This window comes from Stegodyphus dumicola, chromosome 3 (assembly GCF_044657685.1).
Source record: "Stegodyphus dumicola isolate Sdum_Otavi_A_Nest chromosome 3, ASM4465768v1".
NCBI classification, from domain to species: domain Eukaryota; kingdom Metazoa; phylum Arthropoda; class Arachnida; order Araneae; family Eresidae; genus Stegodyphus; species Stegodyphus dumicola.
Window position 1 is genome coordinate 121,325,214 of NC_140770.1, and position 16,444 is coordinate 121,341,657.

General features: G+C 31.8%; 1 protein-coding gene across 1 annotated transcript in view; it reads left to right on the forward strand.

Annotated features, from left to right (window-relative positions):
• Window positions 1-16,444, forward strand: part of LOC118181744 (small G protein signaling modulator 1-like) — a 226,869-nt gene that overhangs the window by 164,937 nt on the left and 45,488 nt on the right. The window contains exons 14-15 of the mRNA XM_085813251.1: window positions 7,530-7,594; window positions 14,548-14,762. Of these exons, the coding sequence (XP_085669377.1) occupies window positions 7,530-7,594; window positions 14,548-14,762 (280 nt within the window). The remainder of the gene's footprint in view (window positions 1-7,529; window positions 7,595-14,547; window positions 14,763-16,444) is intronic.

The following is a 16,444-nucleotide window of genomic DNA, read 5'->3' on the forward strand; positions in this document are numbered from 1 at the left end:
AATTTAGGTTTGTCATATGAGCTGCAAAAGGACCCAAGTATCTATCCTCATTTAATATCTCGTAATGGAACACATTAAAATAATTGAGATGGTCACAGTCAGTGGCGTTCCTAAAGAAATTTTGTTGCATGATCGAAGGAAAATGTCCACAAAGTCTTAGGACATCATGTAAAAGAGTATGTCTCAAATAGTAATGAGCTCCTGTATTGATCCTAAGATATTTACTTTGAATAAATACAGTCCGAAATACGGACTGGTCGGGACTTCGGCTATTCCAGATTTAGGATTTTTCCGGATAATAGATCATCAATTTAAATCTGGTAAGATGGTATTCAGAAATTATACAATTAAAAATATGAAATCATAATTTATGAAATAAAGAACAATTATGATCTAAAGGGTATCAAAATTTACAAAAAAAAAAAAAAAAAGCTTAATATTTATTTGTTTATTTTATTAAACATTTCTTTCAATGTAAGTTGTTTAAGGTGCTTCTACAAAAAATTCAAAAAGTTCTTTTTTATTGTGTCATATACAATGGACTTTCCAATGCCATACTCCTCGCATAATTTTGAGATGAATATGCCTTTATCCTTTTTTTTTTTTTTTCCCCAGCAATTCCACTTTTTGTTTAATGGACATCGAAACGTGGTTTCACTTTGTAGATCCTTTGGCAACTCCAGAATTGGAAACTCTTTTCGATATAATTGAAAGTTCAAGCTTAGTTTTTATAAATAACTAAGCTAATAATAACAGTCTGCAAAAAATAATAAGCTGGATCAAATTAGAAGATCAGGGAGCTGCGCAGTATGCTACATTAATTGAAATCCCTTAGAATCAGTAAAGATAATTTTAGTCTAGCGTAATAGTGTCTGTTATACATTATTGGCTGTGTATCACAGGCAACGAAAGCCAAGTTGTTCTGCTAAATTTTGTCTTGCTCCTATTGTGTACTGAATTAAGCCTGAATTGTATTAGTTTAGTTACTTACTATACCTAAGTTTATTTCTTGCCCATGCTTCAAACTAATCCGAGTCTTGAATAAATAAACTCCCACATATACTTAAGGCTTAATCTAGGGCCGATGCTCAATACCACCTGGTGCAGTCTCTACGGGTCTTAAATTCTGCTACAAAGAGCTTTCTCAATTTCTAAATTTTTACCATGCCTAAACTTAGAATCCCAGTGCTTTCCCTAAATCATAAAAACTTCTCATCCCTTAATTTTGCCACTCGGTGCTTTCCCAAATTCCAAAAATTTAGTTTTCCCTAAATACTGCTGTCAGGTGCCGACATATTCTGCCGCCGCTTCTGGGTTTATGGTGAATGACATATCATTTTTTCTTAATTAACCCTTTGACTGCTCAATTTGTGGACCAAAATTGCTTCACAAACTGTGTTTTTTTCCCCCATATTTTAAATCTATATATATTGGAGAATTAAAAAAGCATTTTTCCTTTCTAGGAAATATTTTTTTATATGGATTTTTATCATAAGAAACAAAGTTGCCAGAAAAACCAATTTCAGATATTATCACAAAAATTTTTTTTTTAAATAAATTCAGTTGAATTACAGTTAATTTCTATTTATTGCATAATATAAAAAAGTAAAATATATAAAATTTAAGAAAATATAAAGCACTGAGGGAAAATATCTTAGAAATGCAGTTTAGTTTGATAGAGTTCAAAACAGGGTTCAAGGCAAAGTCCAGCTTCACAGTCTTTGCACCAGATTCAATAAATCTAATTAATAATCAATCTAATTATTAATCTAATTAATAATTCAATAATTTAATTAAATAATCAGGATAATCGCTGAATGTTTTCTAGCAGCCATTTCTGTAAGAAAAAGCGGCAAAAAGTTAAGTGTGAGCAGTAATACCACGTGTCTTTAAACGCTGCAATTTAATGGACAACTAATGATATCTGTTGGCCAAAACGTAAACTAAACCTCTAATACTGTATATAATTTATTTCAGTGGTTAAACGGGGGGAAAATGGGATGCCTTCCTCAATAAAGAAAGAAAAACACATGCCTGCGGAAATCGCAGGAGGAGCAGATTTTGCTACATTTGAGTTGCCCTTGGAAATCGCGGGTTGAGCTGCCAGAGGGTTAAAATAGCACTAAATGTAATCTTTTGGCCTATGAGTTTCATTAACAAAATCTATTTTTAGCATATGAAAAGAAATTTTTGTTGAATTTTTCCTCGTCAACATTTATTAGAGCATTTAAAAATTTATAATTATCGCCAAGTGTAATGTTAGCATAAAAGGTTGCTATCCTCTTGTTATTCAATTACTAATATAAAAAAATTTAGACATCACAGCATGAGTTATTACTGAAGCTGTCAGGCAGTCATGCAGTGATGAAGTGATGAAAGCAAAATATAATAAATAATGACTCGCCAGGTTGGCGTCAGGGATATAAAATAGGTGGATGTTTCAGTTTGAGATGTATGCCAAGTAGATACTCAGCTATGGAGCCAAATTATTAATCTCACAAATTTATGCTTACATGATTGTTTTTTCATAACAAGGTATTTTATTTAGTGCCTAAGTGAAATTATGAATCGGAATTTTTAAGGGAAAATCTCCACATGTTTTATTATGGAAGGGAAAATTAAATGTGCATGCGTAAAGCATTAATTAAAAAATAAATAAATAAAAATGTTTGTACTTTTGAGGTCTGGATTTTAGATCATTCTGGATAATGGACGTCCAGATTTCGGACTTTGTACTGTAATAACCTGCTGCTTGTTAATATCCAAATTTTTAGCAGCTGCCCAGGCTAGAGAAGCATAAGTCAGAATTGGGCTCATTTACTAAACTGCATTTCTAAGATATTTTTTCCTCAGTGCTTTATATTTTCTTAAATTTTATATATTTTACTTTTGAAGTCCTCCTCAGATCTAGCTTTGAGTATTTGCCTATAATTGGCATAATGATAACACCTATGTCCTTAGCTTTCTTGGCAGTTGGAACAGGCACATTGAAATGTTTTAGTAGTTTTTTTAGGTGCATAGGATATGTTTTACCTTTTATGAGAAGTAAATGCAGACTTTCCATCTGCAACACCAGTCTTCAATGGAAGGAATATTCTCCTGGTGTTTGTGTATGGCATGGTGGATGTTAGCAGACTTGACCGCTAATGTCATGTCATCTGCGTAACATGCTAATAAGGAACTATGGCTGCTAGTGCAGGTTGGGAAGTCAGCAATGTAGAAAGATATTTCTCTCAGTGGAGAGTACCACTGAGACCTTGAACAGATGATGAATATAAAGATGGTCAGAGATGAAGGACAGAATAAGATGTATCAGCTTTCTGTCGAAACTGAGAGTGAAGCTTGGAGATATGTTTCACAAGAAAATCCTGAAGTTTTTTAATAGAGAAAATTTTCCATTTAAGATCTTCTGTACGGTATGGGATAGTTGAAAAGATTTACTATTATTTTGTTGTTCAAAACCTATTTTCCTTTACGTCTAAATCAATTGAAACAAAAAAATTTCTTCTACAAGTGTTACGTTGGTTACCCAATCCAGTTGGAATTTTAGGACCTTTCACTGTTAGAAATAAAATGCTTAATTTGCATAGGCAATTATATCTATTTGTAATGAACAAATTTTAATGCAGAAAATTTGTTCATTACAAATAAACTGGGAGGACTGCTGCTTGAAGATTTTTTCTCTCAATGGGGAAAATGAAATGAAGATGGCTGAATTCTCCATCTGTCATTACTTTTCCATGCTCTCAAACCTTTTTCAGATGCAAGTATAAAAGCCTACTGTACAGTCACATACTTACATTTCACAAAGAATGATAAAGAAATTAAAACTGCCTTTGTCGCTTCAAAAAATAGTATAGCCCCACTAAAATTGTTTACTTTACCATGGCTAGAATTAATGGGGGCATTGTTATCAACCAAATAAAGCAGCAATGTTTTGAAAGTATTGAAATTGAAAATCCCAGTAGTTTTTTTGGACATACTCAACAATTACTTATTTCGGATAAAAAAACAGCCTGAAACTTTTGTCAAGAATCATGTGAAAGAAATCCAAAAATTGATCTGACTTCACGACTGCTATCAACAACCCTGCAGATCCCTATCTTGGGGAATGAAGATCTCTAAGCTATAAACAGACCCATTTGGATACAAGGTCCTCTGTGGCTTCAATTCTTTCTCATTCTTTGGCCAAAACTGGTATAAATAATAGATAAAGACAAACTGGAATACCAAAAGGTAAGAAAAAAAAAATCCAGTGATATACATCAGTTTTGAATGTGCAGCTGAAAGTACAAATGATCTCTTCAACATATCGAAATATAGCAACTTAGATAAAATCACCACCTGAGCAGCATATTTCATTGCAAAATTGAAAAAATTTTAGTGATATTAAAAAGCAGAAAATTTTTGAATGAGGTCAGAGAAAAAGAAGTTTTTGCCGAGTACCAAGAAGTACAGGTATCATAAAGAAGGTAATTTGATTGAAAAAATTCTTTTTTGGGCAATTCATGAATACATTCATGAAAAGGGAATCATGAGATTGAGAGGAAGATCAGAATTTTCTGACTTCTCACTAGGTAATAAGCATCTAGCTATCTGTCCTACCCCAAAACAACAAAAAGGTAATGCACAGAGGAACTGCTTCAACTTTAGCCAAATATATATCTCATTTCTGAATTCCTAAAGGCTGCCAGTTGGTCAAAAAACATTAAAAAGTTCCTTGATTTGTTAGAAATACTTAGCCAAGCCAGAAGACCAGATAATAGCACCTTTACCTTACAACAGAATCCAAGAATCACTTCCATACACAATTTGTTGGTTTGATTTTGCCAGACCAGTCTATGTTTAGAATTCTAAAGCAACTTGAAAATCCTCTATTGTTTTCTTCATATGTGCAGTAACCGGAGAAAATAGAATTAGTGTCAAATATAATCAACAGAGCCCTTTTTACTTGCATTTTATAGATTTTTGAGCAGAAGAGAAGACTGCAAAGTCATATGCTCTGACAACATCAAGGCCTTTTAAAAGAAAGACGTTGCGAATTTTTCCAGTGTTTTAGAAGATGATAAATTCATGACTTTTATTACGAATGAAAGAGTCCAATGGAAGTTTATAATGGAGTGAGCTGCATGGTGGGGAGAGTTTTATTAAAGAATGTTTAAAAAAAAAAAGGTAGGGAAAGCATTGTTGACTTTCAAAGAAATGTTTACACTACTTATCAAGGTAGGGCCAAGTCTTAATTTAAGACCTCTAAGCTACATTTATAATGCATATGATGAACCACAACCCAGATCTCTAATGCACTTCCTAAATATTAGACAAACTAATTCAAACTATTCTTTGTCAAGAATTATCGGTAAGAAACAACAAGACAAACACTCATAAAGAGAAAATGTTATCAAGGATTGTTATTGAAACAGTTGTTAGCCATATATTTTAGAACTTAGAACTGCCGACTCCTTGAAAAATCCCAAATTTCAACCAGAACTGAAAGAATAATTCATTGGAAGGAAACAGTAAAAACAAAATGTTGTGGAAACTTGGCAGAATTGTTAAAGTCATGCTTGGATGTGATGGTTAACTCCGATTAGTAAATCTAAATGCTGATAATGGGACCTTAAAATATACTGCTTAACATCTACATCCTTTTGAACTCTAAATTTCAGATAGACTTTGAACTCTAGAGATTTCGTTATATTATACATTTAATTTTCTTACTTAATGATTAAACTGAGTATCATTAGTTAAGTTTATAAAATATTTAATAACTTTTATTCATTTTGTTAGTTTTAGTATTAACATTTAATTAATTAATACATGCTATGTATGACCTGTTTTTTGTTAAGTTTTTAATTTATCTAAATACTTGTGTATTATTGAAAAGTGATTTATGGATATGATTATATAATTCAGTTAAATGAACTCTTATAAGAGTTTAGTTGGGGAGTGTGTTAAGAAATATTTGTTGATCTTGCTAAAAGATGGTGTTACAAGCCCATCTGTTCGATTATTTATCACCTCTCTTTCTGGGCACATGATTATTTAAAAACTGATGATTCATTCGGTGTTCTTTGTTTTAGAATTTAAACTGCAGTGTACGGTATAATTGAATTTTAGAGTTATTTGATGAAACTATTGAGTTTTTAATTGAATCTATTCCTTTTAAGCTTTATATTCAATTTAGGGTTTTAACCTACCATATGGATATAATTTTTTAAGTTTTAATTAAAAGAAGATGAAAAATCCTCTGTGCCATGCACCTAATTCTTTACTTCTTATTTTGATTGATTTTGGAACATGTGTCGAATTGCAGTAGTGCAGATATCATTATGATTGGTATTGTGGACTGGAATCAGGTTCTATTTACTGATGAGGTTTGTCTTTATTTGGAGAGAATTTTTCAGACATGCTACAATCTTGAGAGAACAAAACATACATCCATGGTGTATGAAACATCTATGAAAAGCATCAGTACAAAGGTGGTGAAATCATGGCATGGGTGGCCATAATTTTCAATGGCCACCCAAACCAGAATTTTGAATGGCCTCATTGACTATATACATTTTTACCCATGTAGTTATGAATGCTGAAATGTATAGAGATGAGGTTCTTGATCTTTCTGTCAAGTTGTGTAGAAATGTAGCTTGTAATAATTTCATCCTAATGGGCTATAATTCTAATCCTCATTGCTCTGCATTAGTGACTAGTTCATTGCAACGCCTACCTAATATTCTCCAGGAGCTTCAGGGTGCTATTCATTGTAAACAACAGCCTTTGTTACCACAGGAACTAATTTACATTCCAATATAGAGCATAAAAATTGTTGTAAGACTTATATTTCAGTCAAGAGTGACCATGCACCTTATTAATTTTTTGATTGTATTTATAAAAATTTGTAACATCAACTTATCCTTATTACACTTGAATTACGCTTACTATTATTAAAAAAATATGCAATTCTATGTTTAAGATATGTCAGGTGTGATAAAATAAAAATTTTGGGCAAGTTTCATGTTCTTAGCAATCCTTCAAAAGTTCATGAGTTTTTTTTTTCAGTTGCTCTTTTAATTTTCTCCTCCAGTGTATATCCTAAGTCTTGCTTTGGATATCTGAAAGTACAAACTGAATTTTATGATTCAGTTGACTAAAATGGGAAATGTCTTTTTTTTTTGGGGGGGGGGGGATTCTTATGAAAATATTTAAAAAGTTAATCTCTTGTTAAACCGCATACTGAATTTTTGTTCAATTTCAGTTATTTAAAAGGTTATCATTATCCTAATCTGTTGTTCAGCTGCTTTGAAAAAATGTTAAATATTGGAAAATTAAAAATATTATGTGTCTGAGATTATGGTAAATAACTGAATCTTTAAAAGATTTTTCTTTTATGTTTATCATGAAAAAACTGCATTTCTTTATGTTTATATCTTGCATATTTGGTTTTTAAATTCTTTCTGTGTCAGTAAAATGTCTTGAATGTTTAGTTCATGAAAAATATTTAATTGTTTTTTTTTTCATAAAAATTCTTGTAGACAATCAATTCAAATATTGTGTGACACAATGAGAAAACAGATCATATCTAGAGCATTTTATGGATGTAAGTATTTTGAAATAATAGTATTTAAATTATTAAAAATGTTCTATAAGTAGGTTTAATGTTGTGTTTTAACTTTTTAAGCTAATGGGTCTGTCTTTTATTAACACTCATTTCAATGTTTATATATATATATATATATATATATATATATATATATATTTTAATATACAGTCGTGTCTCAAGTACCTAATACATACACTAGCGTGAAAATGTCCCACATGATGAATTTTGTGCATCATAGTTGGACAAAATGTGATTGTAATTAGAGTATGCAATTACTTTGTTGTTACATTTGGAATGTAATTGCTTTCTGTAATCATAAAAATAATGTAATTGCAACTACAGTGTAAATTATAATGTAAAGTAAACTTGAAATTTAATTACAATTATGGTGTAGCATTATATTATCATGTTGTTGTTATTGACTGTCATACTGTTATGTACATTATGTTGTAATTGTATGATTATTATATAATTACATTGTAATAGCATAATTTATTATATGATTATATTGTAATTGCATGATTTATAAATACATTATAAATGAAGAATTCTGAACTTCATTTATAATACATTATAAATGAAGGATTCTAATGGCAAAGTCTAATTGCTTTAATGTAATTACATTAAAGCAATTAGACTTTGCCATTTACTTCACTATTATAATTATTAGTATAAGTAATTCAATTACATTGTAATTCAATTATTAATCAATTACATTGCAGTTGATTAATGTAAACTTTAGTCTGCATGGCAAAATATTCCACTTCTGGAGAAGTCTTATGCAACAAGATGCTTCTCATTTCATAAGACCCATTTTCCAGAAGTCATTTTGGTCACTTCTGGAAAATGGGAACTATGTAATTAGATGTAAAAGTTTGCCTGGATATAAACCTATAAAAGACAAACAAACAAACAAATATTCTTTTTCATAGCTAATGGAAGGTGTAAAACTGAAATTCCTACTGTAGTACTAAGTCTGATATCAGAAATTTTAGTGTTTCAGATTATAAGTTTAAACTGAGTAAGATAGCATGTAGATATTATAAAATTAAAAATGTGTAATACTTGCTTAGGAAATTATAAACTTTTATGACTTTAAAAGCATCAAAATTTTCAAATAAAGCTCATTATTTGTTTGCTTTATTAAGCTTTTTTCAATGCAAGTTATTTAAGCTTTTCCTTCCCCCTCCTCCGCCTTCTCTTTAATTTTACAAATACACAAAGTTTCTTGTTCAATTACAAAGCTCCATTGTTCAAGTCCTTTAATTGCTGTGTTGAAAATTTCCATTAAACTGTCGATTGAAACCTTTTCATTCTCTAAAACCTGTTTGTCACTTTCCTCACTATTGGTAGCATTATTTTCTGGATTTAAAATCATACTACAAATTTTGCCATCCATTAGTTTATTGATAATTGGAGCATGGTCATTGCAATGGAAAACATCTGTTTTGTCATCTTCATTTGTTGTCACTAATCCGCATATTTTTACAAATTCCATTAATTGGAAAATTTTTGTTTTATATTTGTGATACTGAAAAACCTTCAGATTCACAGCTATCATCATCATCATCACTGTGAAATATGATAAGTGGTCCATAAATGACATTAAGCATTTTTTAAAATGTCTGCAGGCAGTTTTTCCTATGACATTACAATACTTGACACAGTAGATTTTGTATTAAAATATTTCAAAAGTTCTTGAATGGCCTTGTAACTGTAATTGTTCAGAAAATTTAGCATAAATTTTAGAAGAGTTATTTTAGATATGCATTTCAGCACTTGCAGGATTGTAAATATCCATTGGCTGATTGATAGATGTACAATTTGAAGGAAAGAATAAGATAGAGATACTATGTTTTACTAAAATTTTAAATGAAGTATGAGCTGAACATAATTCATTAAGTCAACTGATCTCAAATGTTGCTCAACCTTAGGTATGAAATGATTTGCAAATCAGTCATTCATAAATTTTATGCCATCCATGCTGTTTTATTTGAATGATAGATGATAGGGAAAATCTTTATTCCTTTATATGGTGAAGGCATTGTATATTTTCCTGATTTAGAAAAGTTTACATTTGTGCATTCCTATAGCATCGTTAATGTCAGTTTGAAATTTTCACATCAGCTGGAGCCTTTTCTGTTACAGGTTGCCAATGTATTTAAGTCCATTCCCTCATGAAACATTTTAACTAGAGCAATTATCATTGGACCCATCAATGGTATGTCCCAGCTGGAGTAATCTGTCACCCATTTAATCATAAGTTTTAGCATAATGAGTGGTTTTTCTATTATTCATTACAAGCAGATATCAAAATCCACGAAAAGTCCCCCTCCCTTTTCTTTTCTCTCCTTATGCTGACTTACCATACATGACAATACCATACTCCTTGCGTAATTTTGAGATGAATGTGCCTTATCCATTTTTTACGGCAACTGATATTTTTTGCATGATCGGACATTGAAAAATGCTTTTGCTTTCGCGATTCTGCGGCAGCTGCAAAGCTGTAATAATAATAGCCTGAAAAAATAATAAGTTGAATCGAATTAGAAAGTTAAGGAAAAAGGCAATTTACCATGTTGCCTAAATTTGAGCTAAATTAACATAGTAAATTGCAGTCTCAGAATATAATTGTTTCCCTCTTTCCCACTGCTGTACTAACAAGAGAAAATCAATATGATTACCATCCCACTTCAAACAAATGTCTCAAAGCTTTTCTTAATGTTTACTTCAGATAGAAAATTGTAAGCCTTCTTCCTCGCAGTCATTCGAGGGCACATCAGTATGACATTAAAATCAATATATTGTCATTGGTTGCAGTGTGATTCCTCTTACCAGCAAGTGTTTGAAAGTGATATGCAAGAATTTCAGTTACAGTACACTCCTGATTATCCGCGGAATTGGGTGTGCGTCCGCCACGGGTAGCAAAAATCGCGGATAATGCGAAAAAAGCTAAAACTGGGTGTAGCAAAAGAGAAAACAGTCATTCCAACTTTGAAAAATCGTTTTATGTACAATAAAACATAAAATAAACAACAGAAAATGTTTAACTAACGCTTAATATTTTAGTATATCACTCAAAACTAACCTAAAATGCATTTTGTTAATGAAAACAGAAAAGTGCTTTGTACTTCCGAGAGGCGTCAAGAATGCACAGAAAAATTAATGCATATGTACTGTTTAATACTGTAATGTATTATGTAATTACAAAAGCATAACTGTAAAACTACACATTTTTGAAGAAATCAGTCATTTGTGTTTGCTTCTTGCTTTGGAAGCATTTTCTCTTGATCCAAAATTGCATTTTTCGTAGCGTAAGTTTCTCGTCCAAATCCGCATCGTCTTGTTCTTCCAAATAGCTCAGCAGTCCGTCAACTTGTTGCAAAACCGCTTTGTGAGTCTTCCACATCTGCGCAGTGGGCTCTTCTTCGCCTTCACTTCGCGCTCCTTCATTCTCAGTCTCTCCCCTTGCTTTCTTCACAGTTTCGTCATCTGTCAAGCGTTCGAAGCCAGGTTTGTTGACGTCACACTCCAACCACTCGTTTATGTTTTCAGCATCGACGTTCTCACCACCCGGAAGCATATTTCACAAGTGCACATCTACGTAGCCACCGAGGGAGTGGCTTCTAGGATGGACCAATGGGCATCCAGTAATATTTCTGTCATATTACATGATCTTTCGCATGCTTTAAGATTTAAACAAGATGATTGAAAATATTGTGCCACGCAATTTTCTGTACAAAATAATTAAAGCATCATCAATTTCTTCTGAAAATTTTCATTGCAGAGTTAGATCAAATATAAGCAATACTGAAGATTTCGCTACCTGGCTGAAAGAATTTAAAATAAATACAAACAAATAAAAAGAATACAAGCATTTAAACAAGAAAACACTAGATTCATTGTAACACTTCCAGCCTTTCTCAGCTCAATTAAAAACAAAACTATACACTTGAATTCTGTTAATCCGCAGGTGTTAAGTAAATCCATAATATTTTAGGCTAATTGTAGCTTGAGTCATTTTATCGAGAGCGATAATATGCAGTGAACATCAATCCAAATATTAATACGTAATAAAAATAGCGAAAGTGAAATGTCAGCGATTAATTAAACTCGTAAAATGAAAGCACTACGAGATTTTGTACTATTGTACTATTTATAACTATGAAACAAATAAAAATTAAAACATAAACAACATACGCTCACATGCATGAAGAATTAGCGTCACAAGAGCAATAGAAGCTCATTGGTCCATTTTCGAAACCCCCGTCAGTGGACACGCTGATGTGCAGTTGTGAAATATGTCACACGGAACTGTTTTCACCATATCGGCAAGAGTTGCCGTGGGCTTGTCTACATCTTCATTCTCTTCTTCACAACTCGAAGGGGTTAGGTTGTTGTTGGCTTCAACATTAGGCATGAGTTTTCTCCATGATTTTATGAGGGTTGACGGTTTCACCGAGTCCCATGCAGATGCAATATTGTAAATGTTGTCCAAGATTGTGTAGTGTTTCCAAAACTCTTTCAGATCATAACCTTCCTCAATTTTGGTCATTAGCAGCTTGGTTCAGTATGTTCTCTTCATTGTTGCAATGACTCCTTGGTCCATGGGTATGATTAGCGCTGTAACGTTTGGGGGCAGAAACAGTAACATTTGGCAGCTTTTTCGATTTAAGATGTTTACGCACTCGAAGAACAAAGATTGTTTCGAACCATTCTTGAAAAATGTTTTGGTTCATCCATCCCTCTTTTTTTTTTTTTTTTTTTTTTTTTTTTTTTTTGTTAAAGTAATCAATGAGCAAATTTTCTGTCCTTGTGCCTTTGAAAGGTCTCGGTTTTTTTTACTTTCCACTGACAACAAGTCTAAATTTATGTCCACCAGTAGCGTTACTGCAAGACATGATGGTGATCCTTTCCTTGACATGATAGTGCTTTCTTTATGACCCGCCGCTTTACTTTCACTTTCAAATGCTAAAGTGCGAATGGAAAGACATTTTCACAAAAGTCCCGATTCGTCGGCATTGTAAATTTGTTCAAAAGGTAGCTCTTCTTTTAAAATTGTAAATTTTAAACAATTTATTTTTCAAACAAATTCTTCAAATTCATGGTGGAAATCGTCGTCTGCTTTTTGGTCACCACTAAGTTTCTCCCCATGAAGTCCAATTTCTGGAATTCCATGTCGCTGCTTAAAACGAGTCAACCAACCAGAAGACACATCAAAATTTCCTTTAAGGCTTAACAACTCAAAAAAGGTTTTTGCCTTCGTCGCAATGATAGGACCATTTATAGGAGTACTCTCTTTTCGAACTTGAGGTAACCACTCTGTCAATGCCGTGTCTATCTCATCAAAGGTAGAATCCTTCATAGTTTTTCGCGTTTTCATTGCAGTAGCACTGTCCGACATTGATGCAAAGTTCACGAGTTTGTCTTTTTGCTTTAGAATGTTGCACACTGTTATTTCTGCGATTCCGTAATCCAATTCCATCTGCTGTCTTGTAGTACTGTTTGCTACTTTGGAAATTAATTCTAGTTTTTGCGCAATCATCAACACAACCTTCTTTCATTTTCCTGACATTTTAAATCGATAACGGAAAACACAAAACCAAAAAGCACAAGCACTGAACACAATAAAAGATAAGAAATTAATTCCAACCATTTCGCCTACACTATCAGGCTTAAACTAACAATGGCGAGTAGGAGGAAGTGGACATGTCAGTAAGATTAAGACGAGAGAAGGCGATGGAGCGGGCATTGCAAGGGTGAATAAGAAATCACTTACTCATCAGAGGTGAATGTTCCGAGAAGCCCTGGGATATTTTTGCCATAAATAAGCACGATGCTAGCAAATTGAACGTTTCGTGAAGTTTTGTGAATTTTTTTTTTTTTTTTTTTCTTTGCCTTATGCTTGGGGGGGGACTTTGTGCGGCAGGCGCGGATAATCAGGAGTCTACTGTATTTGGGAGAAAAATCACTGTTATGGCCCTCATGCTTTTTTAAGCATTATATTTTTCATTTCTAGAATTTATGAAGAAAAAAATTCCTGGTATTTCCAAGGTCTGGATTTTAGACTTTTGTGTTTAGTTTATCACACAGAATCGCAAAGATTTTATAAAAAATATTGTAAGTCTGCCTTCCATGTAATTATCAATACAAAATGCTTAGATCATATTATGAAAGTTTAAAGTGTAGGTAAATGCATATTCTTCAATTTTGCATCAAAACATTTCTGGTAGAGAGGGGCTTGTCATTAAAAATTATGCTGTTACTTGATGATCCCATGTTTTTTAAAAGGACTTGGAAGATGAACTGGGATTTAAATGTGACTTTCTAAAGATCTAGACCTGCTTCCCAACACAACTTCTCTGTTTCAATTAAATAACCAGCAGTAATAGCCATCTTCAAGAAACTGTACATTAGCGAACAAAAATGTGAAATGTGTTTTGAAGTTTTCCAGTTTCCATCTTCAGTGATACTTAGAAAATTACAAATGACCAAATTTAACATTATACGATCTAAAATCCCTCAAAAGACAGTCAACTCAGCATTGGACAAGAATGAGGAGAATGTGGAAAAGCTACTAAAAAGGAGCAAAATGAATTCACTGCTGAAATTAAAAGGCCAAAAATAAACTTCAGCTTAGGAAGAGTAGGCAAATATAAGGTACCACTGCTTATTGTAGTCCTCAAAGACCTTCACTGCATTTAATTTTTTAAATTGGTTTTTGAAAGAGGTTAACATAGCATGGGAGGTTAACAGGTCGTTTAGTGCATATAAGATGAAGTTTTTTTAATGTTTATGTTGAACCAAATTAAACAAAGTTGTTGTTAGAAAATAATAGTTTTTAATGTTTGTAATTGTCTTAAATTTAGTACTGTTTATATGTATGTGTTTATAATCTGATTCATAATATCAAGTGCTTTTTAAATTTAATTTTAACAACAATTTTTAAGGGTTGGCTCACTGTCGTCACTTACGGACAGTGCGTACTCATCTGGCTGGCTTGGTGAATCCAGTTATCGTCAGCGAAACAGAACCAACTGATGCATCTCAAGGACTTACTGAAAAAATTTGGCATCAAATGCATAACGATTCAAGAGTAACAGATTCGGCTGAAGTTTATAGGCTCACTTATTTTGGTGGAGTTGATCCCGCCATTCGAAAAGAGGTAATAAAACTGTGACTTATAAAGCAAAGTTAATATCTTAATAGTGTGTTTTTATTGCAAGCTTTGATTACATGGAATCCTCCCTTTTTTAAGTGTATAATAAATATCAGTGTTGGATATTTCTGATATGAAGCTGTACTTTGTATAATAATTAATTGTAAAAAAGTTCTTTTTTTAAATTTTGATTTCCAAGATTTCTTTGGTCCTATTAATTTTTTATATAAAAACAATTCAAGATTTATTTAATTTTTTTTTTCTGAAGGTATTATTTATGCACATTAGGAATAGTTACATAAATTTATTAAACTCAAAGCAATTAGATTATTATTAGTAACCATGCATCATTTTATTTATTAGATTTTTGTGTGTAATTTTTTAAAAGCTTTTCCACATCTGTTTGGGAAATTATACTGAAACTATAGAAGTGCTGTATGAATTCTCCTTTGACTAATTTATGCAATTCAGAATTCACCAAAGGCATTATTAGGTTTTTGAGGATAAAATTAGATAAGCTAGATTGTAGAAATCTGAAGAATTTTAAAATATAACAAATGATACACTATATATTCAAGTCATTATCATTTATTTATTAAAATCAGTCCTCACGTATTTGTTGTCAACTTATTTGGCGTTAGTAACTTGCAAAGTATTTAAAAATAAACTTACATAGAGTGTCTCACAAAAGTGTTCGCACACGCTAAGAATTTGCAGAAAAAGCACTGTAACCTGGAATTGAATTTGAGTATAAAGCCCAAAATTTTTTCATATCTCCATGTGATTTTGAATAAAACCAAACTTTTTAATATTGACTTATTTTTCTTTTTCTTGAATTGAAAATGTAAGGAGGCATAGATAAAACATGCCACAAAAGTGTTCATACATTGAAATATTTAAAAAAAAATTTCATAAATAAAATTATTGTCTACCACTTTTTTTTTATTTCTTTGTACGAAGTAAATAGGAAGTATTGTAATCGTGAAAAGTTTCAGGCATCATATTTATCTACGTAATAATAAATTATATATTTTTGGAATTTTATGTCATATGTCCCCTTTTGCAGTGCTGCAATTATCCTTTTGAATTTTTTCCAAAGCAAATGAGACTAGCTTCTATATTTCTGTATATCTGAAATCTCTCTCTCTCTCTCTATATATATATATATTTTTTTTTTATTATTATTAAGACCTTTTAATGGAATATTTTTATCTATTGCATTTAAATTCTGTTGCACAATTTGCATTAAAATTGGTGAGTTGTTTAATATTCCTTTCAAAAGATTTGCATTGTAAGTTCTAATGGCCACCAACAGCCAAGCAGTAAAGTTGATGAAAACTGGTAGTTTGACCTGAGTTTGATTCCAGGCAAATGGGCTGACTGCATGGATGTCTTCATAGTTTTTAGGAATTATGGAATACTATGATAGGAATTATGAGCTAGTTTTTTTTTTTTTTTTTTTTTTTTTTTTTTTTTAACAACCTCCACAAAAGCGTTCCTTCCCATGGGCAGATAGCCCTTGCATACTTTGCTATAATAGAATAAACCAAACCAAACCAAACATAGTCTGGATGTGCTGTAGATGATATAGTTAAATCGGTTCATTAAATTTGGCTCAAGCAAACTGGTAATTTTGAAAATATTTTATCACTTAAATAGCAGGATTGATTTATTATTTACATTTGATA